We start from the raw sequence: 16,634 nt of genomic DNA, 5'->3' as shown, positions 1-16,634 counted from the left end.
AAGGAAGGTGTGTGTGAGGACTGTATTTAATTTAGATCTGATCTCTGACCTCACCCTTAGGGGACTGATATTCAAGCAAGTTAAGATTTTGACAAAGTGCTGGTTATTCTAAAAGGCCAACCAAAGGAAATGGTAAACTCAGCTGGATGAACACAATGTGTGTGAAGATAGTCCTGAATGGCACATCATCTTCAAATCAGCAGAGATGTGATCATCAAAGCACAGAGAGCCCTAATAAACAAACACTAGCATGTATAAAACTGTCATTACAACGTTGCTGCTACAAGGCCATGAGAATGTCTGAAACACAAACAGCACAGGACATGCAAAAAAAAAAAAAAAAAAAAGCCATTGAATTAGGATTTACGAATTTTTAATTTGTTCCCTTGTTTTTGGGAAACTGTAGAGATGCACCTGTCGACCGGCCGTAAAACATGCTGTTTTTGCAAATTACACAGTCTAATTTAAATAAAAAACAACTTCTCAATCAATCAAATTTATTTCAGGAACACATGGCCTCTCGGCCCATAGTTCCACAAAGTCACAATAGCATGACAGATGCTCTTTTCTTCATTCCATGATACAATGCCAATCTCAATGCTTGCTTCAACTCACAAACCTGTGACATATCAATACAAACATCACCAACAAGTGTGAGATCACCCAAATATTTCTGCCACAGGTCCATGTACATAGAAAAATCATACAAGAAATGCTTCTCGTCTTCAATCACAGAAGTATTAGTTAGATTACAAGTATTACAGATTCTCTCTGTCATTGGTATATTACTCCATCTACCTGTTTCTATAGCTAAACAGTGCTCTGAGCATCTGAACAAGAACAGAGATCGTACCAGCTGTATGTTATGTATAGATGCAATGTAGCTCTCCTGTACCACCAAAGGACTTGCATTGTGGATATATTCAACTTCTTATTTTCTAAAACAACTGATGTGTACCATGCATTTTGTGCTTTTTCTCTCAATCGTTGATTCAGAATAGATGTGAATGTTCTTATATCACCTACACTTTGAGCCTAACATGCACTAGAGAAATCATAGAAATACAATAGAACTCGACTGCCGGAAAACCATGTTTTTCGACCTACTTCATCTAACTGAAAAAGCATATAATAACATTTTCTTGGATACCGATAATTAGACATGGACACTAATTTTATCCAATACATGATACACCTTTTCATATAGGTAGTAGACAATGCAAATCTACCCAGATCGCCAAAAACAGAACAACTTCTCATGCTACATGTGTGTAGGATCCTGATTAAAATACAGTTGCCTCTAATTTCAAATGGCTACAGATTTTTGTTGTTGTTGTTTTAGACCATTTCTTCCTGTAATAGTGCAAATAAACAACAAATTAAACCAATTTGCTTACACAAAGAAAAAGAAAAAACGGCAACTGGTATCGGAATCGGCCCATTTGCTTGTAAAAAAAAATAAAATAAAAATAATCGGCAATCAGAATCAACCATGAAAAATCAAGATCGGTGCATCCCTAGTAAATTGTAGCCACAGTTAAACAATAGCCTATTAAACTAAGGGATCAAGGGAAGGGATCAAATTAATAATAAGTGGCCATAAATAAACTACGGGAATAAATTCTTAATTCTTAATTTCTTTATTGTAAAATATGTGTTTTTTTCCCGCACATCATGGTATGTAAATTTATTAGATTTCTAAAAACAATGGTGCCTCCACACCACACATTCATGCAGAAAAGTTTAGTTTAAACTCTACTAACCCAAATAATCAAGGTGTAGTAGGAACATGGCTATCCAGAAATAGAAATAAGTAACACTGCACTAAAGAAATCTCTTGCAGATAGACCTCTTATGCTTGACAGATAGAAACATGTACAATTTATTTAAGGGTATGGAAAGAGTAGCCTGGAAATCCAGACCCAAATCCGAAAGATTAAGGGTCTGGCATTGAGTAATGAAAATCGCCCAACTCGAGGGGCGGCACCAAGCATGCATTTGAAAATCTCACTGCACGCAATTGGATAACACTACGACCAATCACAACAATACACAGGGTGACGTATCCAGAGCCACATATGCTTAGCTACCAGCGGAGCTAAACTGGTAGATTAGACTCTTGCCGTATCTGGTCGGCAAAACAGCAAAAACGTCCTTCTTGCAAAGAAACGATTCGAGCGCCGTCTTCTGTTCCTGTTTTAGATAAAAAGCCAAGTCTAACTCGTTCATTGTAGCGGCCAAAGCCGTTTCAAACAACTGGTGTTCATCCATAGCCATCAATTTTTATAGTCAGTAAAAATTGAAATGTTATAAGGTTGGGAAAAGCACAAGATGTGTCAGCTGAAGACAGAAATGGTTGTTTTTATGTCCCAAACAGGATTTAGAGAGGCACAGAACAAAAGAAATAGGAGATTAAAAGACAAACACTTTTAAAAGTGTTTTTCAACGCACCAAACAGGAAGATGTTGACGTTGCAGGTGGCTCCTGAGAGCACTAAAACTTTAGAGTCTAGAGCAAAATCAAACATTGTAAATCCAGACAAGAGTCTTACCATAGATATAAAAAGTGCCCTGGAGCTTCCTCACTGGGCTATTTTCACCAGTCCGTTTTGCTTTGCAAAGCTTTTAAGCCTTTAGCAATTATCTGAGAAGATCAGAATAAAACTCAGGTGGAGGCTACAACAGTAAGCCCTTGCTCTTGTTTTACAAAAAAGTAAAGTCATGGAGCAGTCCGCCGGCTGTTACAACCCAAGGAGTGTGTTAAATACAACTGTTGGCACTCTATAAAAAAAGCACTTTAAGAAAGCAACACATTTTCCCCAACCGACGACAGCATCATGCAGCAGCGAGAGCCCCAGAGCAGGGTCATTGCAGTATGTAAGTGAAAACTCAATACTCATGGCATCAACATACTACAAATGAATCACAGCAGAGAGGAGCACAGCAGAGCACAGAGCCGCGTTCAAGTCAAAAAATCTCAGACAGCGCCACAGGGAAGCACTGTGACTCACCACATCTGAAATACACGATCGAAACGGTATAATTACGGAGCGTTGATGTGGTCAATACACAATCATAGGAAGAATCAAAAAGAGGGAAATATTTACCAGCATGACTGTCCTCTCTCACACTCTTTACTGAGGAGCATTGTGGGATGTGAAGGGAGCTTTTCTAAGACTTGCAGCTGACTTCAAACTGTTCTACTCCATTCTGGCTGTAGACGATGGTGATAGAGGAAATAATACAGAAGAAATAAACCAAACAAAACGGTTCATTTTACCATATTGGTTACTGGATGATATTAGAGCTGTTAATGTGTCCATATCCGCAGATATTGAACATTTAATTGTACATTTCCCATACTTTTACATCTAGATTATTGTTGCCGCCAAATATTTTTTTTTCCTACTGTACATTATAAGGTTTTGAATCCTAAATTCACTTGTAGCATTTAAAAACAATCAATTGACTTTAGTGTTTTATTTTAATTTATTATTTATTAATTTTTATTGGTTATTTCCCATAAAATTTTAATAATTATTGGCTTATCTGTGTCGGTCAGACTTTTTATATTGGTGCACCACCCCTAGTTATAATTGTTTCATCAAAATTACTTCACATTTGCTCAGGAAAATAAGGACTTTTTTTTTTTTTTTGGCAATGCATTTACAGCATTTGTGCAAAAGCATGATTGGGTTTGCACAGTGTAATTTTAATTTCACATGTAAATGGGGATGTCAGAAGAACGGACGCATACTGGTAAATGTTGAGTCAACACTGTCATTCGCTAAGAAATGCATCACACTGTTATAAATGATAGTTGATGTCACACAGTCTGCCTTGGCTTTTACCCAACAGTGAAATTATTCCTGTATTGCCAGTAATTTCATAGGAAAGTGTAGAAGTGACAGGTTAATGACTAGGGGGTGCAATCGGGAAAGGCTAGAGTTAAACTCAGGTCACCGGTTAAAAAAACTGAAAAGATAAACTAGACAGCATTAACATGTGATTATGAACACCAGTAACTAAATTCTAATTTTATTATACATATAAAAAATTAAAAAAACTTGTCTCAAACTTAAAAGGATTCCCTGCAGTTCTCTGTCAAATAAAGCTTGAGTTTAATTCAACTGAATGACATTAGTATTGTAATTTCTAGTTTAAAGTAAAAGAATTGGTTGACATTTTCTTAATTTCGATTCCATCCTCTCTAGGGATAGAACACTCAGGCCATGTTTGTGCAAAGAAAGCACTGAATTAGTACGAAGAAACTATGTCTTCAACCACGCTTGTGGAATTTGTGTTTCTATATTGTTTAGTGCTAGTCTACCATACATTAACACTGAATCAGCCCACCTGCAGACAGAATTCACACAGTATCCTGTTCACGGTTAGCCTGGTAATACCAAACTCTGCTACTTCGCTTTGCTTCGTAGACAGAGTCTGGCATGGCATAATTGAAAAGCGTTTTCTTTCTCGCAGGGGGGCGCTTGTCTGAAGTTTAAAAACATTGGTTACCCGTAAGCCAATCACATAACGTTTGGTTATGGCGTGTGTTATGCGCATGCTCAGCCGCATCTAACTTCCACTGTAAACACATGTATGATGCGAAAACAAAACCATCGAGCGAAATACCGGAGTGAACATGGCTGTGAACGACTTTTGCAGATTATGTTAAGTAAAAATCTACGCATCCACGGTACAATCAGTGTCTACGTCACGGCTCTCAGCCCGCCCTCTGTTCATTGATTGGCCGGCTGTTTTCAGGCCGGAGGAAAACGGAAAGCTATTACGCTGTCTCAGACTGAGTACAGAAGCGAAATGAAATTGAGCGGAAGTAAGAAGTCTGACGTAGTCAGGCTAGTTCACGGTTGGCTCTGCATGTGAAGAATTTTATCAGGTCATGCCATGCCAGACTCACTCCTGCCTTTGATATCTGCTGCCGACACGTGAAGCAATTATCTTTCAAATAAAGGCTATGCTCAAAGTAAACCGCATGCACAGCCAATTGATGTCCTCCTGTCTCTCAGTGTGTGAACACACGGCCAGTCGGTGGACAGAGGGTCATGACAATACAGCAAGGGCAATTCAGCAATATAGACAGGATGAGCATTTGACTCATGTGATAATATGTTTGTTCTCTCTTTCTCTCTCTGAAGATACATAAAGAGAAGCATGAATCTTTACAGCTTGACTATACAACTTAACAATGCATTTCATTATACGGTTAGCCTATAATTTGTATAGTCAAAGTAATAATGTTTATTTACCAGTACTTGAAGTATCAAAATGTGATTTTTACCTCAAAATGTACAGACAACCACCATTATAACACAGATGGTATACAGAAAGCCACATGGTAAATTGTTCATTGTAAGTGGCCTGTCCAACAAAACATAGCAAACTATACACAGGGCCATACACACAAAGAAAAAAACACCATTAGGGTAACACATGACACTAAAATAGAGTTAACCAATTAAAGGGTTTTTACCATTGCATTTTTATATTTTTTGTAAATATTTTTTTTTACAGTGCATGCATCTCAATGGCCGTTACTTAGCTGGTGGCAGCCCTGAAAGTATGTGATCATACGGTCAAATGATGTGATTAATAACTCTTCCATAAAAATACTAATTGGATGATGGTACCAAAAAGTATGCAGTCCCAAACCCACAGTAACAAGGTACTTTATCCTAAAAAGTCACACTGTATTGAACACAAGCCAGCTGAAGCAATCATTAAACAAACTATTATGTCTCTCTCTCCAAAGCAGAAAGCCCAATACATTTTAGCAAATTGGTTTGTTTTGACAGTTCATTTCAACTAATCGGTTTGAAAAAAAAAATATTCACAGATTCGGGGGCCAGAAAGTCCCCGCATGGTATTTTGCATCTTTTTTTTAAACTGAAATATCAAGTTAAATATGGAGGTTCATTACTTTCAACTTAGTTATGTAAATTAAAATGTCCCATTAGTTGCATTTATAGTAAACTATCTGATCCACTGCTTCCAACTTAATTGAGTTCCACAGTTTTTGTAGGAGATACTGCTACATCGCAAATTCAATATATTTTGATGCACCCTAAATTAGGCTACATCAATGTAGGTAGCTAGCTACCTTTTGTTAGTTATACCTTTAGCGTAGTTATCTATACTATAACAGCACTATTTTAACCAGGAGATATAAAAGCAAGAACACTATAATGCCTGTCTGCTGCAAACACTGATTCATACTGTACACATCATCAATGAAAACAAGAAGAGACAACACAAAGCAACAGAAAGCAAGTAGTGTGTGTGCGAGTTTGTTTTATGGTCTTGTGTGCGGTTGGAAGCACTAAGAGCACACGTGTGGTGACTGAGGGGGGATAAACAGACCTCAACCCCTGAGGAGAATTAGCAGCACTCCAACTGAGTATCACACCAGCTATCAAACCTCATCATCTCAGCCCTCAGTGTTGAGAAAAACATTCTTCACACACAGCTGCGGCCACCAGCATTTACATCTCCAGTAAACCACTAAAACCATTTTTACCAGTCAGAGAACATTCTAGAGTGTCCTAGTGTTCTTGAAATATTTAGAGCAACAACTAGTCAATTACATTTCCGATGTGTAAAAGCAAATGGTTCTGTCTCATGACCATTGTTGTTGCAGGCATGCAGCTGACAGCTTCAATTTATAATCAGCATTCAAAGATACTTTGAAACAGTTTTGTTTGCGTCATTTGTGGCTAAAAATGCATTGCGAGGAGCCCAGCGAAAAATGTGGATATGCTGATAATACATAAAAAAGATAGTTTAATCCAGAATCATTAGCAGGCTGCATGTAAACAACAGAATGAGATGCGTCAGTGAATCTCGTGAGGTTCACGTGAGGACCACTATTCACGGGGCATGCTTGAGTGGCTGTTTATAAAGTTGCTGCATGTGAAGAAAGTGTCAAATCAGTGGCTTATAAGATTCTGTTTCAGGATGTGGTAGACAGCGACAGTATGTTGAGGCAGAGTCAAAAGTCTTAAACAAGCATATTTTTTGGAGAAATTCATAATATATATCAGAGTTACTAAGGTAGAACCTGTTCTGAATCCTTGTAGTATTTCGGAAAGAGGCACATTAGACATTCAACACATAATTAATCAGTCCATCACATTACATAAATATTACAAGAACAGTATCACAGTCAAGGTGAAAACAGCTGCACCTTCAGAATGAAAGCTATAGCTTTTCCAGCCGCACACAGAGTCCGAGAGTAGTTAATGGAGCAGTAACACTTCACAGTTCACACCACAGCTTAGCATCCAGAACTACACCTTCAGCAAGAATCAATATCATTTCTTTACAAACCTATGAAACAGCTCAACAACAAGGATAATCTTTAGAGCTAACAACACTGAGCCCATAATACTTTAGTCCACAGCAGCGAAACACACTTCTTCCAAGCCTATTGAGCCCTTAAAGAAATCCCTTGTGAAAGAAACATCTTGCAGACACTCACCGTTTTGAAGTCCTGGTAGCTGCACTCCTGGCCCTGGAAACGGCAGTAGAGCATCATCTCCTTCAGGTCGTGTCCCACTCGTTCACTGAACTCCCGCATGCTAAAGGGCTTTGGCCGGTAGTTAGTGAAGTTGGATTTCTCTGTGAGAAAGGCCAGCACATGGGGCTCGGTCAGGTGTGGCTCGGGGATCTGCAGGTGCACATCCAGCAAGGACAATAGTTCCCCGGCGTGGTAGAGGTCATTCTGCGTGAGGCGCGAGAAACGGTAGGCGTTCAAATTACAGACAGTGACGGCGGGGAAGACAAGGCTGCCAGAAACCACAGCATCCACGCTGGTGACGTGAGGGTAGGAGAGGAAATAGGCCAGCCGTTCGGTACTCTCCAGAGCCAGTAGGACTAGGCTGGCCAGCAAGGCCACGCTCCAGAGCAGACGGCGCGCAGTGGAGCGGTAAGGGGAGGAAGAGTAGGGGAAGATGAAGCGCAAACCATGCAGGGTGCTTCGGTGGGCAAAGGACTGCCAAGACGAGGGGCCTCCCAGGCTCCCCATGCCTCCGCTCTCGGTCTCACGACTGGCCTCGCTTCCACAGCCCTCCTTCAGGTCCATGGCTGACACGCACACACCTGCAGGTAGATCAGCACATAGTGATTGTCAGCTTAAGCTCAGGCACCTTCTGGCATCTGATTCTGGCTAGATCTCACTTCATTAGTGTTTCACAGACACATCAATAATGTATTGTGAAATACAGTGTCTTTCTTGAAGTGGCGGGTTTGACACAAACATAAAGAGGCTAAAGCGTTTCATAAGGCTTTATGAAAAAAAGACAAAACTGAATGTAGTCACCAGTGAGAGAGTATTTATGTAACACGAACCCTACTGACCAAAGACACTGTAACAGTTTTAGACACAGATGAAAAAAAGAAAAACAGAAAGAAAAAAGAAAGATAGGAATGTAAGAAAGGAAAGTCAAAAATAGAGAGGACTGTTAAAGAGATGAAAAATTAGAAGGAAGGAAGGAGAAAGAAACATGAAAAGGAAAGAAGGGTGGAATTAGAAAAAAATATGGGAGGGAAGGAAGGAGAAAGAAAGCAAAGAATGAAGAAAGAAAAAAATATATATATCAACACTGACACATATGGTCAAACAGAGACAAATCAAGGTACACACACCCCCTGAAACCATAGTCAAACTGTCTCCTGTCCAATCAGAGAAAGCGACACATACACAGAGAAAAAGACAGGGTCCATTGAACACTAGTCAGAGCTGCTCCTATAAATAAATATCAGGCTGGACCAGGATCACACACACACATCACAGAGCATGAAGGAAGAACAGATCTTGCTCGAGTTAAGCTGTGTGAGAGGGTGGCAATGGAGTGGAAGATGCTGCCCAGGGGTTTCCCTCCGTCTGTCTCTCCACCCACTCCAACACTTCAGCCCCTCCAAATCCTAGGATCCTCCCTCTCTCTACACAATCTCCCTCCTCCATTACCTTATTTTACATCAATCTCTCTCTCTCTCTTTAACTTTCTCCCACTTGTTCAAGAAATGTTTTGAAAAAGCCCAGAGCAAACACAGTAATGTTTTCCAAAGATATTTGTCTGTTTGGCAACACTGTATTACTTACAGACATGCCAATAAAGCTATACTGACCTGAAATTGAAAAATATTACACAAGAGCTTAAAAACTATCCCATTCCCCATAAACAAATTCATGCACGTGCACACACGGTCACTGGACATCCAATGGCAATTCTAAGCACCTCACGTGCAGCCTAAGGACACAACATCCAGCCGTCCATGAGTGTGTGTGTGTATGAGAGAGAGAGAGAGAGAGAGAGAGAGAGAGAGAGAGAGAGAGAGAGAGACGGGTCGGAGAGGGCCGGAGATGTTGTCGTTGATCCTGAGTCGACGAAGTGTGTGAGAGCGATCTTATCCCAGTCGCGCGCTTCCCGCGCTAGTCCAGACAAACCATCACGCGTCCGGCGATTCCGCTCCTCTTCTCGCCGTATCCAAGCAAAAGACAGCTGAACCGGTACATATGCGGTACACTCACATGTAAAAACGCAAACTGAGGTATGGAGAGAGAGGGGCTCGTTCGCTCTTGCTCTTCGCGAGACACTGTGCACTCTTCCCTCTCTCGCGCTCGCTTTTCTCTCCTCTCCTCCCGCGTGCGTTGACACTCCTCTCCGCTTAGAGCGTGATGGATACAATAAGCAAATTGTGGGTAAAAGCATGAACGTAGAAACTGGAAAGAATCAAACACGAAAAAGGGGAGAGGAGGGGAACACACAGAGTGAGAAAAAGAGAAAAGAGGGAGAGGTGACAGATACTGTATTTGGTGCCCGGCGGGCGACTATCATCACATTGAAAATGTGTAATAGAAACGGTGTAAGGCATCTTTAAGTTTAATGCTTGCGTCTGCACAACATTCAAGGCGCAAACACTTGAGGGAGGGGGACTGAGAAAAGCAATAAGACTGAAAGAAATAGACAAGGAAAAGAGAGATATACAAACAGAGAGAGAGAGAGAGAGAGAGAGAGATGCTACAAGTGTGTATTGTAATGCAAGCCGACAGGACAAAAGAGAGGGAGAGCGCAGGGACTGAGAGATGAAAAATAAGATGACAGCAAGAGCTGAATTTGGAGAAAAGTACGAATTTGCCAGAAGGGGATAAAAATAAAATTTAAATGGATGAGAGCAGCTGGTGAAGAATTTGATATATATAAAAATATGTCATTCCTCCATGTCTGAGCGGGCGCCACTCACTGTAGAAGATCATTCTACAATACTTTTCTAATTTATTTCTCCTTCCATTTTTCCTCCTGACAGTCATGTAGTGTGACTCTTCGGAAATGACATCGTCTACGCCACGTTTTTCACGGCTCATCTGGCCGGAGACACCAGACCGCATCAAGACAGCAGAGCCTGAGGAACTGAACGGCTACTTGAGCTCCCTTCACCTCCAGGGACGTAGAGTTCCTCAGGGGCAAGGGCTCAAATGTAAAAAAAAAACATTTATATATATATATACTGTATATATATGCTTTGCATCACAGAAATATGCCTAAATGACATTAAAAAGTTAAAATAGAAAACCATTATTTTAAATTGTAATTTTTTTTTTCTGTATTTTTGATCAAATAAATGCAGGCTTGATGTGCATAAGGGACTTCTTAAAAATTTTAAAAATAAAAATAAAAAGTAATGTGTGTGCAAATTTTTGACCAGTAGTAACGTTACTGTACTATCATACTATTGCTGCAAAATTATTAAAAAAAAATGTCCACCATTTCGCGTGTTGTTGTCAGCCTACACTTCACATAATAATAGGCCTGTAGGCCTGGACTTCATTTAACAAACTATGTTAGTTTCATCAAATGGTAAACGGTGTATCAATATAGATTAAATACAAGTGACTTGAATACTATACTTACCATTAATGCTACTTTTGGTGCAGGTTTTGTGCAGTACTTTGTAGTCAATTAACATCCATTAGTTAAACGACGCAGATTCAGATCGCTTCGTAAATGTAAAGTCGTCTGTCCATCATGCTGTCCATGTAATTTTCAAACGGTTTATTTATAAATGACCGGAAAATGACCGTTCCACTTCACATTGTCCAATGAAATTTGAACTTGTTGTGCCAGATGACGATTGGTCAGTGACAATGACACATGACAAACAGGCTTCAATGAATTATGTAATATTTTAACATATATGTGTTATGTGGATTTTTAATTGAATCGACACACTACCTTTTATAAAAAAAATAAATAAATAAATAAACGTTTAAAAATTGTTTGGTTTATTTTTTTTCTGCCGTCGAGGTACTCGAGCCATATAAGTTAGCCTACTCACTGAAATAACCATATTTGGTTCGAGAGGATCGGTTCCCGAGCAGACTGTGGGATACCTACGTTAACACTAGTGCATTTTCATTTTAAAACGCATAACTTTTGTTACGGTCATGCCTGCTGTCCACTACTCCGGAGTTTTAGACCCTCGCAAACGGAGACTCAGTCAAGACTATTACTAGTATTTTTTTACAGTCTATGGTCAAGACCGAAGCAAGACACACGCAACTTGACGCAAGTGACGCAACGCGTTATAGCAGCGACACAAGCACAACGTACAAATAAACATGAATTTAGGCTACTTTAGTTTTGTACACATTGTCGTGTTAATTATAATCAAATGCATTTTTGTTTTATTGACCACAATATTATCATTGATATTTGTTTGAGAAGGGCACTTTTGATTAATTTTGAAATAGGGCAGGGGCTCCAGCACCCAGAGCACCCCTCCCCCTCCCCCTCCTGCACATCAAGCAGACAAGAAGCTTGTTTTATCTTTCACAACAGACCATAAACATCTTTTTCTTGTTTTTTAGTTGCCTTTTGGAGGGGTTAGTTAGGTGAGGTGGAGAAAATGTTCCTCTCTATTTCATTGCCCTTGACACCCATTTCATTCTCCCTCTCTCTCCTTCATCAGTCTCTCTGCCGCACACTTTCATTCCCTCATTCCAGTTCCCTGATTTTCTCATCCGTTTCAGCCCTGGGTACGCAGATGTGAGGAAAAGAAAAGGGGAACGAGCAAAGAGGTAATTTATGAACCTCTGCAAATACATTTACACAAAACGGGTTTACGGGACACACACACACAGCTCTGATTCTAAGCGTGGAGAGAGTTTGGTACACAGATCAATAGGTGAGGCTGGAACTTTACACTGGAGCTCTGACAGCCTGTAATGACACAAGCTCAGTTAAAGCCATTTGGAAGAGTAAAGGGCATATAAGACACAGTCATGACCTGACAGAAATAAACATACTGCCTGAAGCATCATGCCCATTCACCCGAATGGATATTAAATGCAACTTTCAAAAACAAATGATTGGTATCTTTAGTTGGTATACATGACCAACTAAAATTTTGGGGTTGGTAAGAATTTTTCTTCACCAAGGCTGCATTTATTGGATTAAAAAAAATGCAGTAAAAACAGTAATATTGTGAAATATACAGTACTGTGCAAAAGTCTTAGGCATGTTAATATGCTGTAAAGTGAGAATGCTTTCAAAAATAAAATCACAAATTGAATTACTTCTATTAACTAATTCAAATCAATATATGGTGTAACAACCCTTTGCGTCTAAAACAGCATTTGTCCAGGTACACTTGCGCATAGTTTTTCAGGTAGCTTTGCAGGAAGGTTTCTTCAAGCATCTTGGAGACGTTCCCGCAGTTCTTCTGGATTTAGTTTGTCTCAGTTCTTTCTGTTTCTTCATGTAATCACAGACGGACTCGATGATGGTGAGATCAGATCATACCGGCTGTTGTCAGACTCCTTGTGCATACACAAATCTCACTGGATTATTACAATTAATGGCAAAAAGAATGTTTGGAAATGTAAACTCATATTTCCTACTGACACACTACAGCAAAAGATATAAATAACTGACTTAAAACCTTTTTTTTGGGGGGGGGGGGGGGTACTCTAGTCTTAAGTGTCACATGATCCATCAGAAATCATTCTACTGTCATGGTTAAAAGATTTGCCAGTGACACATTTTGTGGTTCTGAAAGTTTGCTGCTTTAATATTTGTAAATAATTTTTTTACAATTCTTTGGTAGCCTGGTTAAAACCAGACCATTCTCAGTAGTAACTGAGTTATGGTCTGGCAAAGCCTCATTAATAACTCATTTCCAAAGGGGCGTCACCAACGGACGTCGCTCAAATGCCTCTGGGCGCAATTGGATAGACCTAAAACCAATCAGAGCGATCGTCATCATGTAAAGCCCGCCTCAACGTTTCTGATTGGTGCCGTGATTTCGACGGATCAGAAATTGCCTTAAATGAGCTCTTTGCCAGACTACTTGCAGAGCAAATCTAAATTTGCAGGAAGTTGTCTGGGTTTTCCCAGGCTAATTCTACGGTATACTGGAAAACAATAAGCATTGCATAAGTTTTAAAGGCTTTTATTGGCCAAATTCAAAACATTTAATATATGCGAGAAAAGAGTTAATATTTACAGTTGACCCTTCTTCATAACCTCTGCAATTTGCTCTGGCATGAGCTTCTGAGGCAAATCCTGACTGATGGCGATCCATTCTTGACTTATTAGTGCTTGGAGTTGATCACAATTGGTGGGATTCTGCTTGTCCACTTGCCTTTTGAGGATTGACCACAGGTTATCTATTGGATTAAGATCTGGGGAGCTGCCTGGCCATGGATCAAAAATTTTAATGTGATGATCTCCGAGCTACTTGCGATCACCCTTGCTCTTGCAGGATGTTTTGCTACCATTCTTTATTCATGGCAGAGTTTTTTTTTTTTTTGGCATGAATTGTAAGAGAGCCCATTCCCTTGAATGAAAAGCAGCCCCACACATGGATGGTCTCAGGATGCTTTACTGTTGGCACGACACAGGACTCATAGTAGTATTCATTTAGTCTTCTCCAGGGGCTTCATATGAGAAAATAACCAGCTTTCTGCTGTCCAATCCTTGTAGTTGCTGACAGAACTTCAGTCTGTCCTATATTTCTTGTAGAGAAGTGGCTTCTTCGCTACCCTTCTTGACTCCAGGCCGTTGTCCAGAAGTCTTGACCTCACTGTGTGAGCAGATGCTCACACACACACACCTGCTGCCGATACTGAGCAGCTCTGCACTACTGTAGTGTGGTGACATGATTCTGTAGCCGACTCCTCAGGAGGAGAGGAGACTGTCCTGGCGCTTGCTGCACACCGTGGGACGTCCTGGAGTCTTCTTCACTGCAGTTGAACCAATCTAATTAAAGTTCTTGCTAATCTGTTAAATGGTTCTTTCAGGTGCAAAATTCTTTCCAGCAATTGCCTTGCATGTGAAGCCATTTTGATGCAAAGCGATGATGGCTGCACATCTTTCTTTGGAAGTAACCATTGTTAACATAACATCACAATGATTGGAGGCACTTTTTCATTCCCTTTATACTCTGCTCTTATAATCCAATCAAAATTATACTGACTAGAACTCATTCACACTTTCCCATGTGCTGATGATGATATGATTAGTGAAATTATATTATCTGGTCATTTTGTGCCAAGGACAAAATACAGTGGAAATTAAGCTTTTTGCAATTATTCAAAATGCATCTGCACTCTGCACAATAATATAACTATGTGAATCAACTGAAGCATCAAACTTTGTGAAACAAAATGTATGTCACTGTCAAAACTTTTGGCTATGACTGTAATATGTTGATATGCTATTGCAAACATCACTCTTTCACATTTCTATATTGTCAGTGCAATCAAGTCACACTTAAATATCTGACAGTTTTTGATGTAACTTTTCAAACATGAACATATAATACTGTTATTTAATGAACTGGAACAGCCTACTGATGCCAGTTTTCTTCCCACATATTCCCATTGGCTGCTCCCGTCACGTCATAAAACGTTGTCTAAATGTTTTTAGACTGAATTTTTATTATTTAAAATAAAAACCTACACTATCAGGTTGACTGGCCTAGCGCTGTCAAAATAACCTATGTATTCGGTCCAATATTCACCCAGCGCTGGGTTGCCAAATAACCCAGAAATGGTGGTTTCATTTTTATTTATTTTGTGTAGCAAGCACCTTTACTTCACTCCGGAAAAGCAAATTTAGTTTAATCCAGAGTTAGTATCATTAATATTATAGTTTTTATTAATATATTGGATTAGTTTTTATATTTTACACTTTCATTTTAACTTGAAATAATTAATTTTGTGCATTTGTCATGTTTATTAGTTATATTTTAACTAATAAAATAATTTAATATTTAACCAATTAATATTTTTTTTATTAATTTTCATGCACTGTTATTTTAGTGAATCAAATTGAACATGAAAATTACTAATTAAGTATATTAAATATACAAGCAACAAACTTTTTTTTTTTTTTTTTTTACATGGTTTTAGGTTAACTAATAACTGATTAATATCACAAATATTAAATTACTGATGTAGGATTGAACAAAACAAAAAGGACAGGGTTTTTCAGGTATTGCTCTAGCTGCTGATAATCATGATCTTTTCTGTAAATATGAAGACAGAAGCTGTATTTTACACAAGTACCTGTTATTTTCAAGTAGTTTTAAAATAACAGCAAGTAATCAGCAGGCAGGTTCACTCACAGCACTCTTAGCCAGGAGTTCAACTGCCCATCACAAGACCTAAAATAAAAAGTATTGAGAAATGTATATACTTGGCGCATTCAAAGAGGCGAGACAGAGACTTAGATGGTGAAGGTCTTCAAATCAGTGCTGAAGAGTTGGGTGATTGATCCTTCAAGTGTCTCCATAGGCCTGACAATGAAGATCATTTCAAACTGACCCAATAATACTGATTAAATCTGACTTCCGCTCAAGTGCCAGTTAATTACTCGAGGCGTAAATAAAAAGGACAGGACAGAACAGTATTAACGTCTTAGTGGACTGGAGCTAAATAACTCGTGGAAGCACATTAGGCTCAGTAATGAATAAATAAAAACACGCTTCAATCTAAGGCTGATCATTAGTGCGCACGTCGCCCCCTAGTGACTGACACACATCCTACAACATACATTAATGCCTGCATAACCATCTCTAGAAGAGATTATTGGGGTGATTCATCTGACAGAAGCTAGACGAGCCAAGAGTCTTGAAGATAAGTGAACAAATCTCTCATTTTATAAAAGAAAAATAAGTCAAAGTAATATGACTATTAAATAGGGGGAAAGAGTCCAAATGAAAGGGGATATTTTAGATATGATGGCTACCATATTACATTTACTGATAATCCCCATCCTCCATCACATATGCCATTCACAGCTCGTCTCGCACCAATATCTCTGTGGAGGCCACCAATAGTGCTGACAGCTGTAGGGCTTCCAGACTGTTAATGACTTAATGAAGCGAATAAGACAAGGTCCCTGTGCCCCTTCAGCTGCAGTAATGAACAAAGTTTAAACATGGATTACTCCTCCTCTGGGCCCCAGATAAAACTCACACATTCATCCTCCAAGTAACAAGAGACATATGTGACATGCTGACAGATTAGATCAGAACCCATCTTTGTTCTGTGATTAATAATAAAGCAATGTCAAACTCAAGAACAGGTCTATTAATGGACGAAAATGCCTA

At 39.3% G+C, this 16,634-nt stretch overlaps 1 protein-coding gene across 2 annotated transcripts in view; it reads right to left on the bottom strand.

Annotated features, from left to right (window-relative positions):
* Positions 1-9,673, bottom strand: part of asic2 (acid-sensing (proton-gated) ion channel 2) — a 405,004-nt gene extending 395,331 nt beyond the window's left edge. The window contains exons 1-2 of one of the 2 annotated variants that reach the window (XM_084138762.1): positions 9,550-9,673; positions 7,498-8,117 (exon numbers count right to left, since the gene is read on the bottom strand). In XM_084138762.1, coding sequence (XP_083994888.1) covers positions 7,498-8,100 — 603 coding nt within the window. In that variant the 5' untranslated portion in view covers positions 8,101-8,117; positions 9,550-9,673. Of the gene's footprint in view, positions 1-7,497; positions 8,118-9,256 lie in introns of both variants that reach the window. The other variant, XM_084138761.1, reaches the window with a different exon arrangement.
* Between the last annotated feature and the right edge of the window lie 6,961 nt (positions 9,674-16,634).

The sequence above is a fragment of the Abramis brama genome (genome assembly GCF_963993115.1).
Source record: "Abramis brama genome assembly, chromosome: 1".
Classification (NCBI taxonomy): domain Eukaryota; kingdom Metazoa; phylum Chordata; class Actinopteri; order Cypriniformes; family Leuciscidae; genus Abramis; species Abramis brama.
Note: the sequence above shows the minus strand (reverse complement) of the source record. Positions and strands in the feature narration are given on the sequence as shown.